We start from the raw sequence: 24017 nt of genomic DNA, 5'->3' as shown, positions 1-24017 counted from the left end.
CAGAAGGCCTTTCTTGTTTGATTCCCTCTTAAGGTCAGTGCCCTGTATTCCAGAAGAGCCAGCCTTGGCACATGCTGCTGAATGTAAGTTTTATTTAGAAACATGACCACTTGTCTCAGCACTTTGCCTGGTGTTATCGGATCGGGTCTAGTAACATTTGTGAAAAGTATAACCAGCCCATTTTATTTATTGTGGCCATCGCCAGCAGAGAAGAAATTTTGCCTTTGGGCACTGTCCTTCCAGGCTTTTGGCTTTTATGGTCCTGTTTTTGATTTTGGAAGTCTGCATGGTAGTGGGAGCAGTGGATTTTTGTACACAGAGGATGGCAGACAATGGGAGTGTGGATTCGGACCTTCCTGACTGCAACTGCGACATCTCAAGGCAGGCAGCTCATTTCATTTGCCGTCATGCATTGATTTGTTGGGATTGTTGCATGCTATTTTGAGCTTAGTATGGGCTGAGTAAGGTTCTGCATGCAACATTGCACTGTTGACAAGTTGATTGGTAGCAATGCTTTCTTACTCAAGCTGTTGGTAGCTTATTTACTGACATAAGAAGTAATTTTAAAACATTTTCTCTGTAAAGCATGTTTTACACACAAAGAATGGCTGTTATAAATTGGGGGGGGGGGGAATTATACACGTGTAACAAGTAGGTGCATCAGAAGAACGCACCTATTTGAGTGTTATCTGCACGTGAGTATAATTGAGCCAAAACCGGGATGAAGTTGCAAGTTTGTGTATCCTTTAAAATGCATCTGTGCGTACATACATACACATTTACATATGTAAATGGGTGCAAGAGCATTTATGCACTATTGAATATAATTCTTTGAACTATAGGTGCCTAAGGGCTCTTTTTATCAAGCCGCACTAGCGGGATTAGCGCGCGCGACTTTTAATCACGCGCTAACCCCTGCGCTGGCCAAAAAACTACCGCCTGCTCAAAGGCAGGCATTAGCGGCTAGCGCGGCCAGCGGTTTAACGTGCGCTGTTATGCGCATTAAACCGCTAGCGTGGATTGATAAAAGGAGCCCTAAGTTGCCTTTATAAAATAGACAGTTATTGGAGATTTTTGTAGGTGCCCTCTTATAAATTTACCTGCACTGGACTAATTTAATACATTTTTAAAAAATTAACTTTCCGGGACAAATATTCCCTTTCTGAGGTCAAAACGGTGAGTAATTCACCATGTATCATTCCATGGTGGTGTTATTCTATAAACACTTTGGGCTCCTTTTACTAAGGTGCGCTAGCATTTTTAGCGCACGCAGGATATTACCGCGCGCTATCTGGCTAGAACTAATGCCAGCTCAATGCTGGCTTTAGCGTCTAGTGCGTGCGGCAATGTAGCGCGCGCTATTCTGCACGTTAATGCCTTAGTGCAGCTTCGTAAAAGGAGCCCTTTGACAAAGGAATGAAACTTCATAAGAGTCCTAATTGTGAAAACAAAATAGTTCTGCTGCTTTAGGTTAAAATCAGATTATGAAAATCTTGTGAATGGAGCCTCCACCGTGAGTAAGTCACATTAGTGCGGGCCTGTATTTACTATCCTTTAAACGGAAGTGGGATACGTACTTGAGATAAACCAGATGTTTGTGTTCGCTTTTTGCGTATCTTGTCAAGGGGGCCGTGGCTTGAACAGAAGGGCAGGGGACAGAAAAGAAGCCAATGATAGCAACGCTTCTTAAAATAATTCTGCTAGTAATTTGTTTGGACATCACACAGAAAGTGAAAATTGGTGCAGGCATGTTAACGCTGAGGCAGCAATTTAGAATGAATGCATTTGTGGAATAAAGTCTGTTTCCAGGGTGTTGGCTGCCTTGCAGTGCACCTCCTGGACAGCCTGCACCTTCAGATCGGAGCTCATAGACTGTTCCCTTGGGAGCTGGCTCACCCTAGGTTCATCCACTAGTGGGTTTGAGCATAGGCTACATGGCTTCATGGAGGTGTGCCTGGAATCGGAGCTGACTGCGTTTCTCTGCCAGGTCGCAGAGGTCCCCAGTTGTTAGTGTCGGGACAGAGGGGCAGTCAAAAGACCAGTAGTCCAGTTTGCAAGGCTTGTTGAGGCAGAGGACCTGTAAGCTGTTTCAGCTTCCCTTACTGCAGCTCTCAATACAGCATGGCACATGGAGTACAGGGCTGGCAGCCTATCACAGTGATTTTGAGGGTTCTTTAGAAGTAGTTTTTGGGCAGTCTGGGAGTTAGCCATAGTTAGCCCCTCCCCTTAAAATTCTAAAATCATCACATTGTGGGGGTTATTGTGCTTTTCCTGGACTGTTTTTCTCTGAAAATTGTACCTGTGGTGGCCATCTTGGATTTTCACAATTTGAATTTAAAGTTATTTTTTTGCCTCTGCAAGCTTTGTTTTTGCAAGAAAATAACTCAGATGGACTCCTCAGGGCAGGATACTTCGGATTCATGCCCTGTTTGCTGTGGATGGCTGTCTGACGAGCAGTCATGTTCCATGTGTTCTGCGGCATGGGAAGGGGATGAGATTTTGTTGGTCCAGGTTCCTTTGACCCCAGAATTGGCCCCTGTGGACAGCACGCTTATGGCCTAGCAAAACACAGCAACGATTCAGCATCAAAAATGAAGAAATCCTCCCAAAAGAGTTCCCAGGAGGAGGCTGCTGCCCCGGACGAGGGGTTACCATGGAATTTATTAACATGCTCTTTCATACTTATCTGGCCAAGAAAAAGACAACATCTTTGCCTCCTTTGGCATCCTTGTTGGCTGCTGGGATTACTGCTTCCCAGGGGTCTTAAGTCCAGTTTCCCCTAGTTGTACAGAGATGATTTGCCAGTTGATGACATTGATGACCTGACGATGCCATTGCTTATGCAGACAGGCACTACCACTAAGGAGGATGTTGTGACACTCCTGGATCTCCAAGATCTAGATCTAGGAGATGTTTGTGACCTGGGTGAAGACCCTATGGTGAGGAGATTTTTTAAACCCTTGGCTTTGGTTGGTATAATTTCTGAATCCCTCCAGGAGTTGAAATTGGAGGTTGGGCAGTCAGCAGTAATGGGCTTGCACTGTGGGGAAGGGCAAGCGAGTCGGGACTGAGCAGGACTGGAGAGTTGAGGTAGAGAGCAGGGCGGACAGAGCAGGAGAATCGGGGCAGAGAGCATGGCGGCCAGAGCAGGAGAATCAGGGCAGAGAGTAAGGTTTTAGCACAAGCAACTGGTCCTCACCAGTTGCTAGTTTTTTGATCGGCCAGCCAGTCGGTGTGCCAGAAGAAAGTTTAGTGAATCACGTCCTCCCTGCTTTGCATGCCGATTCCCATTTGCATGCACGGATCGGGATCGGATCGGATCGGTTCGCTTGTTAGTGAATCAGGTCATAGGGAAATTGGGTCGCAAAGAGTTCGCAAACCGATCGGTACACGATTGGTTTGCTTAGTGAATCTAGCCCATAGTATTCTAGGTGCCATATATTGACTCTAGTGTAATTTACTAACCTTCCAGATTTCTACTTGAACATGCTTTTCTCAGTGAGACCCTTCTGACATCTTTCTGTTCCTTTGTTTGAAAACTCAAAAATCAATACAGGTTTTAAGTATGATTGGGAATCATATTTGGTCAATTTCCTCTGAAACCTCCAATCCCCAGCCCTGAATAATCAAAGTCTCTAAGTTACACCACCAATCCTCCAATATGAGCCAAGTATAAACACAGCTTACCAGTTTATTATCGGAGAACTCTTCAGAGTTTGTTGATGATGAGTGGTGTTGCATGACTCTAACAAGGAATTACTTGAGAAAATGGAAGGAACTATCAGCTCAATCAACTCATCAGTTGAGTGTCTGTAGATTGAGGGGTTTGTGAATTGAGCCCTCAAGTTGTGTTATGCTGTTAAAGAGATACACTCTCCTATGTTTTTCTAACTCTTCTTACAAGTTTGCATCCCCCGGATAGTGTAAGAAGTGATCTATATAAGTACTTTGGTATCATCTATTCACCACTTTCTAATCATTCTTTACACATCCACGCCATTCTCAATTGCCCACACTTCCATATCTTTCACATCCCCCTCTTTCCTCCTCAAACTTCTCCATTCTGAGTTCACCACAAAATGCCCAACCTCTATAATCCCTTTTTCACAAATCAAAATAAGTAAATTATCCAGGCTCATAATCCTGGGATGACTAGTGCAATCAGCCATCATCTCCTCTTTAGGGAGACCACACTATCTTTGGCCACTGAGTAATTGTGCCACCCAAAACTGGCCCAAAATTTGTTTGTCCTTATTTCAGTTTTGAACAAATGCTTGTGTTGGTGCAGCACCTTCCAAACCTGCCCACCCCCCCCCCTCCCCAGTGGTTGCAGCTCCCTCTTGGTCTTACCTTGTAGTGGATGCAGAAGTATCCCCACTTGCTCCTTCACATGGCCGGATCCAAGACAGAATGGCTTCCGGGACTTCCAGCAGAAGTCATTTTGAGATTGGAACTGGCATGGGTAGGAGCGAGTGCTTAAAGCGTGAAGAGTCATAGATTTAATATACTGCCTTTCTATAATACAACCAAAGTGGTTTACAATTTTTTATTATATGCAAGTACAATAATATGCAGAGACATGTTTTCAAGAAGGCTGGAGCCCAAACTTCAATGCACAGGAGGAGGAGAGTGTGGCATAGTGGCTAGAGTTACAGCCTCAGCACCCTGAGATTGTGGGTTCAAACCCCGCACTGCTCCTTGTGACCCTGGGCAAGTCACTTAATCCTCCACTGCCCCAGGTACATTAGATGGACTGGGAGCCCACCGGGACAGATTGAAAAAATGTTTGAGCCCCTGTTCTGAGCTCCTTTGGGAGGATGGGCTAAAAATTTGAATAAATAAATTATGTGGAATATGGAGATTATTGAAAAATCAGTCTATTAGCAGAGGTGATCAAAAACATCATTTGGACAGAATTTGGGCATCTTTAAGATGAGTCTGGAGGGCAGTGGTGGGAAAATGATTGAGTGCCTCTTCTCAAATTGGAAAAATCTCTTATGGGCAGACTAGAGTGAAGATCTTTGGTCTCTGTCATTTAGTTTTCTACATGTACTGGCCTATGGAAGGAGTAACCTAAGCGTTATTCCAGTGGCTGCAGCTCCTTGTGACTCTGACAAGTCACTTAACATTCCTTTATCCTAGGTATAAAATAAGTACCTGTATATAACATGCAAATTGCTTTGATTATATATCAGATCCCATCCCCTTTCCCTATTAAGTTACCACCAGACTTAAAATACAAGATAGCAATTAATGACATGTAGAAATTTGAAAATGTGGATAGTTTAAGATTGCTGAAACTTGAATCTGCTAAATTTCTGTTTTTGCTTAGCATTAGAACTGCAAATGGAAATGGAAATTATGCATTTTTGTTAAGGAAATGGAGGGAAATACTGAACAGCAGCAGGACTTCTGTGAACATCTCGCTGGATCACCATCTACTCCAAATCTGAATGCAGTGAAGGATTTATTTGAAATGAGTAACTGTTCAGGATTCTGAACTAAAAGTTAGGTTATGGATTGATTGGGTCAGATAGACTTTCGTTCAGAATATGTGCATCACATTTTAAAGAACCATGGCCAATTTAGTTTTCTGGTTTAAGAAAACTGAGTTTTCACATTCTTCATTTAAGCATATCTGAATAATCATCTTATATTTCTTGGCTTGAATTATGTGGACTATGGGAGTTAATGTAATTTCTAGCCTATCTTTAATTTTCCTGCCTGTGATAAATGTAACTAACTAGCTGACATATTTCTTTTCTGTTCAAGGCCAAATATTTTAGATGTGTCTATGAGCAGGAAACCACAGGAAGTAGTATTTCAAACTATATTTTGGCCTCGGAGCCTGGGAAGGTAACTACTTCCAAGTCAATGGCTCAGTTTGTTGTCTTGATAGTACAGGCTGTGAAAGAGCCATTAGATTGCTTCTTAGAAACTCTTGAATGGATTTGGCTTGGCCTAGAGTTTTGTCTACCATATTTTTCACTCCATAAGATGCACTTTTTTCCACCCAAAAGTGGGTGGAATTAGTGCATCTTATGTTGCGAAGATACAAATTTTTACCCCCAGTACCTTTTTAAAACACCCCCCACCCCGTCGTACCTTTTTTAATCCCCCTTATAGCCTGGTGGTCCAGCATGTATCATTAGGAGCAAGCTTTCTGCTCTCCTGCCTGGGCCCATGCCGCTTCCTGAATGGCTTCCATCTGTTCTCGCGGGATATCACCCTATGTGGGGATGCAAAAGCTTCACTCGACAACACAGCAAAACTTGACTATACCATCTAGAAAGGAGCTAAATCTTCAGACAGTGAGAGAAAAGGTTTTTTTCATTTAGTGGTCCAGAAGAGTGGAATAAGCTTCCATCTTTCATTAAGCAACAAAAAAGTTTGCAGGCCTTTAAGAAATTGTTAAAACATCATCTGTTCTGTTGTATAAAATATACAGATGATTTTATTGGTTCTGTTATGACTATTTCATGGTTTGTTCATTGAGCTGATCCTTTTGGGATGGGGGTTGTCTGATGATGACAATGTTGGTACGTCAGTCTGTTATGTAATCTGTTGCTATTAATTTTAATTTTTGTAATATAATTGAAATGTCATTTGTGTATATTTATGAATGTGTTGATGTACTTCACCTTTTACGACAGATTATAAATAATCCAATCCAAATCTATATCCCCTCATTCCAGAGCTTCCTTTTAATTGAAAGATACTTGCTACCTATGAGGTTTGTATTATTGATGTCCTTTCAAACAGTTGGAGTAATCCATGCAGTGTTCCTCAAGGTTCCCCACTTTCCCCTCTACTTTTTAACATTTATTTGGCTTCTTTGGGTAATAGACTATCACATCTAGGGATTAAGTTGGTCAGTTATTCAGTTATGCTGATGACATAACAATACTAATCCCTACTTTAAGTTCTATTTCTGATATTAATCAAATGGTTACCGAGGTATTGTTGATAATTGAACAATGGATGATCAAATTTAAATTGAAACTTAACACAGAAAAACTAAATTTTTCTATTCATCTCCACGCCAACATTGTACTGAGACATAATTGATCATAAATACAATTTGCATATCTAGTTCAACAGACCATTAAGATCTTAGGTGTAGTTTTGAATCAGAATTTGACTGTGAAGAATCAAGTGGATGCACTAATTCGGAAAGGTTTTCATACATTGTGGAAACTGTGTTCTATTAGAGCATATTTTGATGTTCCATTGTTTAGATTGCTGGTGCAATCTTTTGTAATGTCATATATTTGGGAAGTATTAAAAAAAAATCTTTATAGATTGCATATCATTCAGAATGCAGCGTGCCGACTTATTTTCAATTTTAAAACGTCTGATCATATTACTCCTTTCGTGAGTTGCATTGGCTGCTGATAGAGGCACCTGTGAAGTTTAAGTTTGGTTGTGTATGTTATAAGGTATTGGCTGGTGAAGAATCAAGTCAGAACTCTATGCAAGCCGCATTAGAGTTTCATGTTTATTTAAAATATTTGATATAATTGCAGTATCCAAATCCAATGCGATTTACAAAATTAAAAATAGAAAAAATAAAAAATTTCCAACAAACAGGACATTAAAGACAATTATGACGTAAAAACCACTGATGAAGAGGAGGGGGGAAAAATGGATTAAATGCAATTCGAAAATAAATAAAAAGGAAGGGTAAGGAAACAAAAGGTTGGGGAATGGTACCCACTTAATTTCTACTTAACAGTGTTCCTTGTCCAGCTAAATTCCAGGGAATCAGATAATGTGATTATGAAAAGGGTCAGTTAAAGGTGTCCTTAAACAGCCAGCTTTTTAGTAGGCCTTTAAATTTAGTAGGTAATTTTTCTTCTCTTCTATTGAGAGGAAGTGAGTTCCAAATTTGGGGAGCTGTAACAGAAAAGATCGAATCCCTCCTTGAATAAATAATTTTTAGTGAGGGAGTTACCAGCAGGGATTTTTCTTCTGATCTAAGAGATCTTACAGGAGTGTATGGTATTAAAAATCTTTGTAAAAATGCTGGGGCTTTGTTTACTAATATCTTATGTGTCAGTAAGGCAATTTTATAAGTGATTCTGTGGTTTACCGGTAACCAGTGATTTTCCTTTAACAATGGGGTTACATGATCAAATTTTTTTCTATTCATGATCATTTTTATTGCGGTGTTTTAGATAATCTGTAGTCTGCGTGTTTATTTTAAGGTAATCCCTTTGTATAGCGCGTTAACAATAGTCAATTTTAGAGGTGACTAAAGAATGTATTATGATATTTAGTGACGATTTGTCGAGGAATGCAGAAAGTGATCTAATTAATCTTAACCTGTAAAAACAAGTTCTTACCAATGAACTAACTTGGTCACGATAGCTAAGAATTCTATGAGCGTTGGAGCTTCAACAACAGTGGCCGGGGATTAAAAAAAAAACAAAAACAAAGGGGGACCTTACTGAAACAGTGGCCAATTTTGTTTCAGTTTTTATATTAAGTTGATGTTGCTTATGGTTGACATTCTCTGGGTTTGCAAACATAGCAGATGATGATTTGGCTTATGAACATTTTCCCAATTCTGAGTTCAGCTTGGACAGAGTTTAGCAAGCTTGGCTGAATTTTTACCTTTGGCATTTTACTTTAATTTGACTGGTCACCACTCACATTGGCATTTGTGAATATTTTGTTTAGATTTAAGATAGACTGTGAAGGTAGGCATTCTAAGCAAACAATCTTATCAAGATAGACAAAATGCTATATTCATGAAGATAATTGGCCATTTTAGCTTTCTATAGCATTTAAATCATTTTGGTTTAGTGCCTATGTACAAGGCCAGGAAAGTTAAGATAGAACTTTAGCTTTTTGCTTGCCCCCACTAGCTTATAATAAGTGACCTCTGAATTTAATTTAATTTAATTTTATTTCTTGTATACCGCTATACCGTGAGGTTCAAAGCGGTTTACAGTAAAGATGCATTAAAGATACAAATGAAATAAAGAAAAATAAATAAGATAGGTACTTGGAAGTTCTCTAACTGTCTTGAAGGCTCACAATCTAGCTAAAGTATGGTACCTGAGAAAGACAATTATTAAAATGGGTACTTCATGTATTTTCTTTGTTCCCTGCTGCTCCAACAGAGTGAAGAAATTGAAAGAAACTCTCATTGCTGTGCAACAGCTGGATAAGAACATGAGCAGCCTGAGATCATGGCTGGCCCACATCGAGTCCGAGCTGTCCAAGCCTATTGTGTATGAAACCAGCGATTCCGAGGAGATACAAAGGAAACTAAATGAGCAGCAGGTAAACCAAACACATAAGGTAGAGGAGTAAAATCCTGAATCAATTAATAACAGTGGCACCACAGCGTGGGAGGCCCAAGTACAGCAACATACTTGGGCTGTCAGGCTCCAGCGTTGGACCCACAGGATGCAACAAGCTGATCCTTCTAGTCAGAGGTAAGGTACCGTAACCTCAACCTAGACATTGGATATAACAGAGATTAGAACTATAGATAGGGACGTTTTGTCAGTAAGAGCAGTTTATACAGGGTGTAGATAAATGGGGAACAGAGGAAAGAAGTGGCATATATTGTATGTTGCATGCAAAGTGTATGAATATTTTTTTAACCCAGTATGGTAAGGCTGCTGATGCTTCAGTATTTTGAACAATATATGATGCTCTTCAGAATGAAAATGCTGCTTGCCTGAATATGATTCAGTTCCTAAGACAGGCTTAGTAGTAGTGGATGTCATAACAAAACATATTCACAAGTAATACATGTGGTAAAACAAATCTTATTGAAAGTAGAACTGGATTTGCTTAATAAAACAGATCCTATCTGTGTAATGCTGGGGTGGTACAGGGCAGAGCCGGAAGTTATCCAGTTAGCTAGATCACTGTCCAGATAAGTTAGAACAGCAAAAAGGCTGTTCAGATTTATCAAGATAGTGGGCTGAATATCATCACTGAGTATAGACATTAAGCACCAGCTACTATCCAGATACCAGCACAGGAATATGGATTTGTTTCAGCCATGGCAGCCGATGTTTATAAAAAAATCTCTGACTGCTGAGGCCAAATATTTCTCAAAGATGCAGGATTCTTTTAGGTGTTAATGTAGAATTCCACTGAGTGCTCCAATAATGCACCATAACTACAGGTTCTTGATTTCATGGATTTTACTCTATGCTCAGAATTGTCGTGGCTGCTGCGATTCTTGCCAAAAAATGACAGTTGTTTTAAAATGTCCAATACTACTGGCAGCTTGCAGTGCCTCTAAGAAACTGCAGCTCTCCTAGTTAAAATCCATCAAATTCAGAAGTTCTAATTGTGGCAAAAGACTACTTATCCCTATGTCCATCCCCTTCCTACTCCCTCAGCATTCCCGGACAGTAATCCAAACGAACTGCCTGATTCTAAACCAGTCAATCAGCCTTTCCATTTAAGCAGTCATTCAGCCAAGGAGACATCCAGTTCTCTGCCCCTCCCCCACAAACAAACAAAAAAAGCCCTGACTGCTAATCGGTCCCATCTTGCTCTATCCCTGCAGTCTTCCTTTGTCATCCTAAAACAGTGGATAAATTTGGTACAGTGTGGCTCTCAGCTTTGTCAGGCATGCTGTGCCTGTTTTCCGACACTGAGCTCTCAGTCTTAACTGAGAGGCTCACGGTGCTAGAACTTATCTGTTGTCCAAAAGTGATGCGGGGTGTCTTACAGTAGTAATGCAAAGTGAACTTGCCTAGCTGTTGAAGATTCCCAGAGCATTTGCTCCTTTTGATCCAGGCAGCTGCCTAAATTCTGCACGAGGACTGGCACATTCTACACTGTATAGTGTATATGTATTGCAAATATAGCGTGTAGGGTGCATGACTGATTGTTGCAAGTACTCGGTGGGAAAAAGTGCAGTTGATATAAATGTGTTGGCATAGCTCAGTGTAGGATATTTCTATAGGGAGAGAAGGGAAATAGAATACCGGATAGATGGGTCAGGATGGATTGACTGGCTGGGTGTTGCTACGTTAGAGGAGGTGAGTTTGTTTCCTGAGCTTTCACTGTTTGAATAAACTGGGGCTGGAGATTTGGGGAGAAGGAATAGAATGTGTTACGGCTCTCAATAATAGTCAGAGTTAGGGCATGTTAGATTCTGCACTGGCTGGACTACACAGGAAGCAGCTACAAAATAGGAAGGAACTGCAGGGGTAGGGAACTCCGGTCCTTGAGAGCCGTATTCCAGTCAGGTTTGCATTGAAAGCAGTGTATGCACATAGATCTCATGCATATTCACTGGGGAAATCCTGAAAACCCGACTGGAATACGGCTCTCGAGGACCGGAGTTCCCTACCCCTGTGTTAGAGGCTCAATGAGTGCAGCATTACTTAATGAAAGTGTGAAGTGATCAAGTATGAGTATAATTAGGACTGGGAGGTATCGGATTAGGAGCAACAAGAATCCTGGATTTGAGCATAACATTTAATTTATTTATTCCATTTGTGCTTCGCACATACCTATACAAGCTCTTGGCGACATTACAGAGGAAGGGGTTAGAAGAGGGTAGGGAGGACAATGGAGGGCAGGAAGATACAGGAGGAGAAGAGGATATAAGTGATTAGGTGTCAAATAGATGAGTTTTCAGTTTCTTCCGGAATTTTTTGTGGTTAGGTTCTGTCCTGGTCATTTCAGTAGGGTCATTCCAAGTTTTTACACCTAGATAGGTGAGCATGGAGTGCAGATTTTTTTGTGGAAGGGAGATTTAGAAGTATTCTGTTGAGGGTTCTGCAGGAAGTAGACCATGTGGTGAATGATACATGAAGTTTTGAAGGTTATTCATGACAGGACGGATAGCCAGTGCAGTTGCCTGTTGAAGGCTGTAATCGAGTCATATTTTCTCAGGTTGAAGATTAGTCTGACAGCGGTGTAATCTGAACATCTTCCTTTTGATTTTCTCATTTTTCTTATTTCGAGCATGGACTCTATAGCTCCATGTTTTTAAGGCCAGTCTGAGCCAGACTTATCCCATTGTATCTGTTTACTTGTAGACCTGCTTTTCTTCGGAAGATCTGTTGGTCATTTGATATAACCCTTCCATTAAGCCTTTCGTGCCTTAAACCCAGGCGCTTTCCTACCTCTCCTCAGAGTCGGTTCACCAAGCAGGAATTTTCAGTAAATCCTAGCTCAGCAAACTTGGGAATTCCCTCTGAAATACCTTGATGCTGAGCCCCCAAAGCCTTTCCCCTGATTCTGTGGAAATAGGAGAAATCTGTAAGAACCAGGTAAAGGCGAAAACTCTGTTAATCGAGCATTAAGGGCCTCTTTTACAAAGGCGCGCTAAGCGTTTTAGTGCGGATTTAGCGTGCGCTAACCGCTAACGCATCCATAGGATAGCATGTACGTGTTAGCGTTTAGCGTGCGCTGAAAAGCACAGCGCACCTTTGTAAAAGTGGGGGGGGTAAGTGTAGTTTGAGGCAGAATGAGGAATGTTGCAGGTGCTATTGCTGAATTTGCCTCCATTCACACCCCCCCCCCCCCCCAGTTGCCAGCATGGCTCCTTTGCCTTTTGTCGCCCCATCATGCCCTAAATAAGCAGGCAAACTGCATCTGTGGCTACTAATAAACATCCAGTGGTAGTTTCCTTCAGCATTTGACTCAGTAAGCTGGGTTTTTTTTTTTTTACCGAGAAGCTTTAATGAACAATGGGATTTAATAAACATTTTTTTTTGACCAGTTATTCGTCAAACAAGATACCTTTGGCAGCAACAATTTCATTCTATAGGGCCGGTGTAGATAACCAGTTGAAATTACTTTACTGACGGGAAATAAACATTTTGATTTTCCTTTTACGTAAACCAAACTCCCCAAACAAGAAATAAAACTTTAGTGTGGGACAGAGCATGAAGCACAGCTTTAAACACCCATACCATAGTTACTCAACTGAGTGGTTTAATAAGTCATGCATTCAGCTGAAAATGCCACTAAGAACTGCTTGCTTGTACTTACTGTTGCTGTCTGAATTTAATCTGTTAGGGTTTTGTTGTACTGTTTTTTTTGTAGGGAAGGATGGAGAGAACAGACTTAGAAGACCGCAGAGTCAGAATGTATAACTGGGACAAGCTTAAGTCATTCCAGCCTGGAGGATACATACTGTATATTTTAAATAATTAAGTCATGACTGAGAGTAAATTACTGCTTTAAAGTTAACAGTTCATCATTTAAGCTGCCTTCTTCACTGTATCAGGCATAGAATTTTATTGTGTTGATGAGATTACCAGATCTCAAAAAAACAAATGTCTTTTTTTTTTTTCAACTTGCACGGATCATTTCTGAGTGATATCTCCCTTTGCAGGAGCTGCAGAGGGATATAGAGAAGCATAGCACCGGTGTGGCGTCTGTACTTAACCTATGTGAGGTGCTGCTTCATGACTGCGATGCCTGTGCCACAGAAAGTGAGTGCGACTCCATCCAGCAGGCCACCCGCAGCTTGGACAGAAGGTGGCGAAATATCTGTGCAATGTCTATGGAGAGGAGACTCAAGTATGTATCCAAGTTATGCTGTGCAGAAGAGACAATCCAGATAATACACAGTGAAATCTGAAAGTTCCCTTTCTCCCCTCGCTCTTACTTGCGTTGATGTCATACCTTGGTATCCTCTGTATCTTCTTGTGCTTGGGATAGGATTTACCGCCATGACTCTTGATCATGGTTCAGTCCACCTTTAATTATAAGAAACACAAATTTCATCTTACACTGATCTGAAAAGAGGACTGCTTTGTTTACTCCAGGCTTATACAAGTTCAAAGGCTGCAAGCCAGAGAGATTTTTAGAATATCCCAAATGAATATGCATAGTTTTGCATACTCAAGTTTCAAGTTTATTAAATTTTTGATTAATCGCTTTGTCATATTTTCAAAGCGATGAACATAAATACAAAGTAATAGGAGTGGATACAAAATTACCTTATTAAAAAAATAAAAAATAAAAATTACATATAATCTAAAACATTAATTATCCATAATCAGTAAACATATACTATATACATACTTGACAAGACATGAATAAAAGGGAAAAGGGATAAGAAATACAAAATTCAATAAAAAGAGAGGTAGGGTCAAAACATGAGGTTGGGAATTAAAATTAATGCATCATTGTGTTCCTATTTATGAGTACTTAATCGAAAGCGTCTTTGTAAAGGAACGTTTTTAGGTTGATCTTAAATTTATCGATATCATGTTCTTTTCTTAAATAGATTGGCAAGGAATTCCATACTCACTGCTTCCAATGTATGCAAATCTCTCTCATGTACAATCAGAAGGGATATCCTGAAAACCTGTTTTTTGCGGCCCTCAGGAACCAGACTTGAGCAAGGGAGAACAGAGAGTGATCAAAGGAAGCACAGGGAAAGAGAAATTTAGATGATTTCATCAAGATCTAGTAGTAGTAACACTAGAAGAATATAACCTCGGGCAACACGGCTCACAGCATTTTTCTGTAATCACTAAAACAGTGTCACAAACTTTTTTTTTCTAGCTCTGGCACACTAAACAGAGCAAATGTTTTTTGCAGCACATTATAATTGAAATTATAAAATTGTAAAACCAACAAAAAAAAAATTAAATTTGAGTGTTATTTATTTAAAGTTCTTTAAGCTATGTATGGGTAATTGTAACAAATTGCTAATCAATGCGATGGATGGGCTTGTTTTTGAGTGCAAATTAATTCAAAACGCAGCTACAAGTAATTTATGTCAGAGCTGAAAATCCTGCAAAGATAAGAAGATCCAAAAGGTAACAAAGCCTTGGTTGCTTTGTTGCTCAAATTAGGATAACTACTGCATAAAAAATAAAATTACTTTCTATTAGTTTTCAAGGACCGATCACATCAAAGAATGATGCTAGTCTGGGCATTTGTATCCTTTCGCACATAACATTTACAGACTCTTGCTTACGCGATGTACATGTCATCTATTCCAGTGTATACTTATGAAAGAAGGGAATTTTTTAAAAAACAAAGTAAAATTCTGAAATCTCTCATGGCACACCCGGAAATCTCTTTGGGGCACACAGTTTGAGAGACACTGCACTAAAAGGTGGAAGAAGAGGTTTGTTTGGTTTTTTTTACAGCTGCTGTATTAGAAACAAAATGGCAACTATAAATTTATTAAATAAAAGTAAGCATTTGAAAGGAAGCAAGCAGCCACTGGCTCATTCACAGTTCATTGTCGTATACTTTTTATGCTGCAGAAATATGGTTTCTGCTAGAGAGCTTTAGATTCTATGGTTGTAAAAGTTGAGCAACCAAACACCAACACAACAAAAAATCCAACGAGGTCTGCAGTATGTCAAGCAACGAAGCAGAAAACAAAAGGGAAAGTGCAGACTATGTACAAGATGCAGGCAATATTTATTATACCAAAAAAAGGATTGCAGTGATTATACAACCTTATTACCAACCTAGGGACCCAACACGGTCCGTGTTTCGGACAACACGCCTTCCTCAGGGGTCCATGGTAAATAAGGAATAGAACAAACTGCAATACAAATTATCAAACGATTGCCTTCCTGAACCAAAATCTCGGAGTGAAAGTACGTAACAAAGTTGAGCTGCATGGAGCGTAGTCAGCCGTGTGCTATCGCTTTAAAAATGAGAGTGTTGCCTGTCCATAATGTTTCTGTTTTATAAGTTCCAAGGACGAGCCAAGCAGAGAAGCAACTGGTTTATTCCGGCACAGACGCTTGTATATTGATTGCCCTTTGCTGTCATACTCTGGCTGGCTGCCGGATATTGTTTAGAACAGCTGTTGCTCGCTTGTCCTGTTATGTCAGCGTTCTGTTCTAGATGCTAGTGAGTAAGAAGTGTGTAATGCTAATACCCCAAAACACATGCAAAGCCTCTTCCTTTTCTTTCTCCAGAATCGAGGAGACCTGGAGGCTCTGGCAAAGGTTTTTGGACGATTATGCCCGCTTTGAAGACTGGCTGAAAAGTTCAGAAAGAACAGCTGCTTTCCCCTGCTCGTCTTGTGTGCTCTACACAGTTGCTAAGGAAGAGCTGAAAAAATTTGAGGTGAAATATAATATACTGGGATTAGGTCACAGCAGCTGACTCTTGGTTGTGGGCTTTCTCCCCTGTAAATCAATAAACAATGTGCATTTCTTGCATAAATCAGTAACTGGGAATGTCATAACTTAAAACTTTTCTAGTGGTCTAAGAAGGATAATAATTGAAATGTCACATTTACATTTTGTTTCCTTTTGATGTTCTTTACTTTCTGTATTTCTGCAAGTGTATATTACTTGTGAATTGTTCAATCTAGTAAAAAATTTATTTGACACCACACGCCACAGTCAATCAACGCACGACATAAAACTTCCATCAGCAGACGATCTAGCACAACACTTTAACTCAAAAATTGTGAACCTAAGGAACAACTGCCCAACAAACAACACAGATGAACAGCAAATAGCCAACACACACGAAAACGAAACACCAGTGGATATGTATTGGAACTCCTTTCAGGACCTAGAATGGAATAACTTCATAAAACTCTACAATAAATATACCAAATCAAACTGCATCCTAGATCCCTGTCCACCCAACATAATGAAAGCAGCCCCTTTAGACTTTAAGATAACATTATGGACTCATATGTCCAACAATTTCAAAAACGGAAAATTCCTATCAAAAAACGGTCACATTATAATCACCCCAATCCCAAAAAATCATAAACTACCCCTAACTTCAGCAACCAACTATAGACCAGTAGCATCTATCCCATTTTTTGTAAAAATAATGGAAGGCTTGGTACAAACCCAACTGATGGACTACCTAGATCGGTTCTCACTGCTACATGAAACCCAGTCAGGCTTCAGACCTCTGTTCAGCACTGAGACGGTGATAGCAGCAATCTTAGAATACCTACGTAACTTATTTAGTAAGGGCCACAAAGCCTTAGTGATGCAATTCGACATGAGCTCAGCCTTCGACTTGGTAGATCACAAAAAACTACTACAATGCTTAGATTCAATCGGCATCAGAGGCGAAGTGCTGGACTGGTTCCGAGGTTTCCTTACGACCCGCACCTATCAAGTTCGCTTCAATTACAATCTCTCTAAAACATGGAGAAACCCATCAGGCGTTCCACAGGGGTCCCCACTATCCCCACTACTCTTCAACGTCTATATAGCTTCACTAGATACGAAGCTAACCCAGCGAGGCATAAAAGTATTCAGCTATGCAGACGACTTCACAATCATAATCCCGTTTACAGCATCCCCCTCCGAAATCACACCCACAGCAACTGAAGCGCTAAACACGATGGATCAATGGACCACAGATTTCAAACTGAAGCTCAATTCAGAAAAAACTAAATTCTTCATAGCCTCGCCACACGCACAGAATACGACAATATCATTACACATTAACAATCTAAACTACCCCATTCAACCAACGATGAAGATTCTAGGAGTAATACTAGACCAAGGACTAACCATGAAAGACCACATAGACTCCTTAATCAAAAGAGGGTTTTTCACTCTCTGGAAACTTAAGTCCATTAAGGCGTACTTCCACACTTCAGCTTTCAGAATTCTAGTACAATCCCTAATACTAAACCACCTGGACTATTGCAACATCACCCATCTGACAATCCCCCAGAAGCAAATGCAAAGACTACAACTGATACAAAATGCAGCAGTCAGGATGATCTTCGGGCTGAAGAAGTCCGATCACATAACCCCTTCCTACCGACTCCTACACTGGCTGCCGATGGAGGCGCGCACGAAGTTCAAGCTAGGATGTCTCTGCTTCAAGGTATTAAATGGTCTAGCCCCAAAATACATTACAGACCTCTTCTCATTCCCAACCAACAGACATGAAAGAAAAACACACATGAAATTTGTCTCCCCACCGGCTAGAGGGTGCAAATATAAGAGACACCATCAACAACTGCTATCATATCAAGCAGCCATATGGGGTAAAGACCTAGAAAAACTAATTGCACAAACAAACAACTATGAAGAATTCAGGAAACACCTAAAAACTTACCTATTCTTGAAATACCTAGGTAACGAACCGGAACATCAACCCCCCTCGTAACATCACCACATACCTGAACTTGCAAACTGTTAACCCCAACCCCTTAATCACTAAATATGAACACTCTATGAACTTACGGAATATTTCTACTTCTGTGTAAACAACTTGGCACTTCCTGGCCTTGCAACACACAAATTGACGTTAACATTACTAATGTTATCAGATGTACACTGCTATACTCTTTAAGTCGTTGTACGAGATATACACTGCTATACTCTCTAATTCGCTGTATGTAAAACTTCTCTTGATTGTATTTACAGTTTCTTTTATTGTAAACCGCCTAGAAGTCGCAAGATTACTGGCGGTATATAAGAATAAAGTTATTATTATTATTATAAGGTCAAATATAAAACTGAGCAACATTTTTAATAAGCCATTTTGGGAAACTAATCTGCTACTACTCTTTGATTTCAGGCTTTCCAGCGTCAGGTTCATGAGAGCCTGACCCAATTGGAACTTATCAACAAGCAATATCGTCGCCTTGCTCGAGAAAATCGTACTGATTCTGCTTGTAGACTGAAACAGATGGTCCATGAGGGCAATCAGAGATGGGACAATTTGCAAAAAAGAGTAGCTTCTATCCTGCGCAGATTGAAGGTATTTCTCACATACTTTATATTGCTATATTGATTGACAAGTGAAGCATACATCACATTGTTAATTGTATGGTCTCCAGGTGTATGGTTTACTTTTATGTTTTATTTTTAGCTGACTAATAAGTTTCTGCCATATTACATTAGCAATATAACATTTTGTTTTCGGGCATCAAACATTTGTTTAACTTTCCCTCCAATGAATTGGAAACTTGTTCCATTCACATCTAACCAAATTCATTTCAAATTCAAGAGAGCAGCATTAGAAACTCACTTGTGGAAACATTAAATGAGGTCTTCAGGGCCGATTCAAGGCATGGTCCCAGGTGAGCATTAGCTCAGGATGCCAAAGGCCTGAAGAGCGCCAAAAGTCTGCCTCACCTGGCCCCTTGCAGTGGTCAACCTCTCTCTCTCTCTCTGAAATCCTTCTCTCCACAGCCCAGCAGTCCCCCTAGTATACCTTTCGCACTTACTCAGCAGTAGTAGCTTTCATACAAGGCTACCTGTGCTGCCTCCAGCATCTCCCCTCTGCCATGCCCCTACAGAAACAGAAAGTTGCATCAAGGGAGCAGAGTGCAGCAGAGAGGAGCTGTTAGAGGAGACACAGGCAACCTTTTGTGAAATCTACCACTGCTTGGGCAGAGTGAAAGGTATACTGGAAGAACTGCTGGATCATGGGAAAAGAAGAAAGGCTTGAGAGAGGGAGGTGGATACTCGACCTGGGCATGGAGGGGGAGAGGGCTTGAGAGAGAGAGTGCATGGAGAGAGGAGATTATACAACCTGGGCATGGGAAGGGTGTTGAGAAAGAGAATTGACCTAGGCACAAAACGCGGTTGAGAGAGAAGGGGAAGATAACCCCCCCAAAAAACTGTCTGTGCATAGGTTAGGTTATCTCCCCTTTCTCTCTTAGCCCCCTCCCCCCCATGCACACTTCAAACTCCATGATCCCTGCGTCCGTGATCCATGGCCCTGCATGCACAGTAGAGGTTTGTGATGCGTGCGGTGGTGGAGCCTGTGGCGGTTTGCAGTGCGTGCAGCAGTTTCCTCCAGCTTCAAAAGGAAGGCTGTGGGACTAAGAGCGAAGGTGAAGCCAACGTGGGACCTACATGGTTAGAAAGGGGAAAATATGCCAGCCAACCGGGGGGGGGGGGGGGAATGAGCCTTGGAGGCCCATTTGTTCACCCTCCCCCACCTACAGCCGGCCCTGTGGAGGTGGGATTGGGGTCCATATAGCCTGTTCCCATACAATTTAAACAAAGTTTTAAAAATCACCAGCAGCATCCTTTTTCCGGGGCCCCGCCCTCTTCTGACACAACTTCCTACTTCCGTAAAGGTGGGACGCATCAGAGAGTTGTGTGAAAGGGGACCAGTAATCAGACAAGGAAGCTGTAGGCTGCTGGTAGGTGACCAGGTATGAGGGTGAGGTGAGGTGCCAGGTCATAGATAGGGAACAGAGGAGAGACATGCTGGCATGTGGAAAATGGAACAGAGATGGCAGACTTCGGGAATATCAATCAGATCGATCCTTTCGTCTCCGAATGAATCTGGAAGGGAGGGAGAGAGACAGACAGATAGACATCCAGACAGCAACCAAGGAGAGAGACAGACAGACAGACATCCAGACAGCAACCAAGGAGAGAGACAGACAGACAGACAGAAAGACACACAGACAGCAGCCAAGGAGAGAGACAGACAGAAATATAGACAGCGACCAAGGAGAGAGAGAGAGACAGAAAGACAGCGGCCAAGGAGAGAGAGAGAAAGAGACAGACAGACAGCAGCCAAGGAGAGAGAGAGAAAGACAGACAGACAGTGGCCAACAAGAAAAAGAGCAAGAGACAGAAAGACAGACACACAGACAGCGGCCAAAGAGAGAGAGAGACAGAAAGACAGACACACAGACAGTGGTCAAGGAGAGAGAGAGAGACAGAAAAACAGACACACAGACAGCGGTCAAGGAGAGAGAGAGAGAGACAGAAAAACAGACAGCGGTCAAGGAGAGAGAGAGAGACAGAAAAACAGACACACAGACAGCGGTCAAGGAGAGAGAGAGAGACAGAAAGACAGACACACAGACAGCGGCCAAGGAGAGAGAGAGAGAGAGACAGAAAGACAGATAGCGGCCAAGGAGAGAGAGAGAGACAGAAAGACAGACAGACAGCGGCCAAGGAGAGAGAGACAGACAGACAGACAGTGGCCAAGAAGAGAGAGAGACACACAGAAAGACAGACAGACCGACGCATCTATTCTAGCACCCATTAATGGAATGGGCTTAAACACTAGTAGAGAGCGAGAGAGAGAGAGAGACATGCAAGATGCACAAGAAGAAGAGAGGAAGGTGCTGGACACAAGTAAACGATAGTGACAGTCAGGAATACTAGGCATGTGGGAAGAAAGATTGTTAAAGAGAGCAAAAGAGGGAATATGCTAAGGGAGAGCGGAGTTATGAGCATGGGCTATTGGTAAAATAATCTTATTAAGTCATGCTATTTTAGCAGAGGGTCTCGTTGCATTAAATGGGACTCTATGCTAAAATAGTTTTGGCTTGTGGTGGAACAACACATCTTAATGATAGCCCACATTGATAACTTCCTCTTAATGAAGGGAGATTTTCAGGCAGAGGTGAAGAGATGCTGGACACTGGACACATTGGATGAGGTAATTACTGAAATGCTGAGGAGAAAGAGAAATGAAGAATGGTTACTAAGAGATGAAAGGTGTAGGGAGAGGCAGTAAAAAGAGGGAAATCGATGACTGGATAGTAAGGAGGAAGAGTGAAGCCTTAGTGGAAAGAGAGAGAACATTAAATGGAAGCAAGCTGAGAGGTAGAGATCAATGTCAGAAATGGAGGAGAGAAGTATCAGATGGACTGGAGACCCTGGAAGGAGAATTAAGAGAAGATAGATAGCAGAAACCAGAGAATGAGACCAACGTGATTAGAAAAATGAAATTGCCAGACAACAAAGGTAGAAAAAATTATTTGTTTAGTGATTTGAATATGTTGATTTTTGGAATTTTAAAACTGCTACCGGTAATTTTATATTTTAACTTATTTTTATTATCAAAAATATCAACAATAAACAATACAAAATACTCAACTCAGCAGGTGCAAGGGTTTCGTCAATACACTTGTCCATCACAGTTGAGCAAGAACAATAGAGGGAGTTGCAGTTCCTGTTTCTCTGGTTGTACTGCATGCAGAGTGTGGTTTCTTGTAGGTTCAGTTTAGTTTGTGTATATATTCATTTGTGGTTTATCTGTGTTTGAAGCATGTGACTGAGACTAGGTATTCTGCTAGTATAGAAATTCTGTGTACCTTAGGGTTGTTCTCTTAGTCTTCTGCAGCTGGCGTCATGATTGTTGCAGTTGGCCGGGTCATACCATGTCTGAGTAAATGGAACTGACATTTCAGCTTCATGCTTTGGCTTTCTTAAGATAAAAAGAGGGAAATTGAAGAAAGCCACAGTATGACGGCTGGTACATTGATTCCACTTACTTAGACACAGCAAGACCCAGACAACCACAGCAGTCTCTATAGCAGTGGTTCCCAAACCTGTCCTGGGGGACCCCCAGCCAGTCAGGTTTTCAAGATATCCCTAATGAATATGTATGAGAGAGATTTGCATACCTGTCACTTCCATTATATGCAAATCTCTCTCATGCATATTCATTAGGGATATCTTGAAAACTTGACTGTCTGGGGGTCCCCCAGGACAGGTTTGGGAATCACTGCTCTGTAGGGATGTTTAGTAATCTGACTTGTTTAGTTTTCATAGTAGATGTATTGATGTTTTAGAGCAGGGGTGGACAACCATGGTCCTCATGGACCACAACCCAGTTGGATTTCAAAATTTCCTCAAAGAATGTGCATGAGATTGAGTTGCATGTTTTCCTTTCATGTACCTTCTTCAAAATGGTGTTGCTGGCCCCTAGCAATAGTCTTGCAGTACTACCATTGAGGTTTTCAAGCTGCCACATAAGGGTTTTTTTCTTTTATATGGTACCTTGAACCCTTTTGCAGCTATTTTGTAAAAGGCAGCCACCACAGTAAGAATGAGTGGGGATCAATCCTGCCCTTGTTGCCCGCAAAACTCAGTGATCTGGTTGGCCAGAAGGGACCTGGGGGTGAGGATGGGGATGCCAAAGCAAAAGTTGGCTCAGGGCACCATAGTTTCTTGAGCCGGCCCTGGAAGTCTATATAGCATAAGATGGAGAAGGAACAGCACACCAGATATAAAGTACAGACTGCACAAGGAATGTCTGGGATGAGTGTCACAATGTCTAGGATGAGTGTCACAATGTCTGAGAAAAGCATCACAAATTTGATCAGTTGATGCCCAAGTTAGATGAAAGGACACTGCTTAACACTTTTCAAGTGGAAAGGATTATCAGCAATGAAAGACCAAAAAAAACCAAGAGACATATTACGTAAAGGAGCACAATAAAACCATCTTTCTGCCTTGTTATTTTTCAGCATTTTATTGGCCAGCGGGAGGAGTTTGAGACAGCGCGTGAAAGCATTCTAGTCTGGCTAACAGAGATGGATCTTCAGTTGACAAATATTGAACACTTCTCAGAATGTGACGCCCAAGCAAAAATAAAACAGCTTCGGGTATGAGAAATAAACCTATAAATAACACCAATTCTGTCTGACAGCAAGAAATATATAATATGCCAAAAAAAGCAGTGTTTATTCAAGGTAGAGTTTTCAGCCTTATCTAGCTAGCCAGTAAAAGCCTATTGTGATGCTTGTCATGCATGACATTTTACTTATCTTCCAAGACAAAATTTCTTATTTATTTGAAATAAGACACCTACTTTTCATATGAGTTGCTAAAAATGCAGATATTTAGTTTAAGATTTCTCTGGAATGTGTGCATTTGAACTGGAAGCACTTTGTCTCTTCACAACTAGAAGAGATAGCAGATCAGAGTGGGGAAGGCAGTTTTCAGAGACCATCTACCAAAGTAAATTGGGCATTTGGAAACTGCCCACCCCTTATTTGGATAAAAGGTATAGGTGGGAATCGAGAAAATCAATACTTACAAGGGGCTGCTGAAAGGTTCCCAGCCCAACCAACAAAGTTGGGCCAGTCTGCATCGAGGGCTATACACTCGGGAAAATTCTCAAAACTTACCAGTAAAATCTGGTGAGTCGATGTAGTGGCCGTATTGGGAGCAATTTTACTTTTATTCTCAGCATAATAGCATGCAAGTTCTTCTTTACCCAATGAGTGGTGGACACCTCGAATGCGCTTCCAGAGGGCGTAATAGGGCAGAGTACAGTACAGGGGTTTAAGAAAGGATTGGACAATTTCCTGCTGGAAAAGGGGATAGAGGGGTATAGAT

At 41.2% G+C, this 24017-nt stretch overlaps 1 protein-coding gene across 2 annotated transcripts in view; it reads left to right on the top strand.

The window, feature by feature from the left end:
- SYNE1 (spectrin repeat containing nuclear envelope protein 1) overlaps positions 1-24017 on the top strand; it is a 994076-nt gene that overhangs the window by 865948 nt on the left and 104111 nt on the right. Inside the window, exons 1-6 of one of the 2 annotated variants that reach the window (XM_033936909.1) lie at positions 232-381; positions 9129-9291; positions 13331-13518; positions 15894-16044; positions 18490-18672; positions 23144-23281. In XM_033936909.1, coding sequence (XP_033792800.1) covers positions 257-381; positions 9129-9291; positions 13331-13518; positions 15894-16044; positions 18490-18672; positions 23144-23281 — 948 coding nt within the window. In that variant the 5' untranslated portion in view covers positions 232-256. Of the gene's footprint in view, positions 1-231; positions 382-9128; positions 9292-13330; positions 13519-15893; positions 16045-18489; positions 18673-23143; positions 23282-24017 lie in introns of those variants that run through there. The other variant, XM_033936910.1, reaches the window with a different exon arrangement.

Source organism: Geotrypetes seraphini, chromosome 3 (genome assembly GCF_902459505.1).
Source record: "Geotrypetes seraphini chromosome 3, aGeoSer1.1, whole genome shotgun sequence".
In the NCBI taxonomy this organism is placed as follows: domain Eukaryota; kingdom Metazoa; phylum Chordata; class Amphibia; order Gymnophiona; family Dermophiidae; genus Geotrypetes; species Geotrypetes seraphini.
This window is presented reverse-complemented; position numbering and strand designations above follow the sequence as displayed.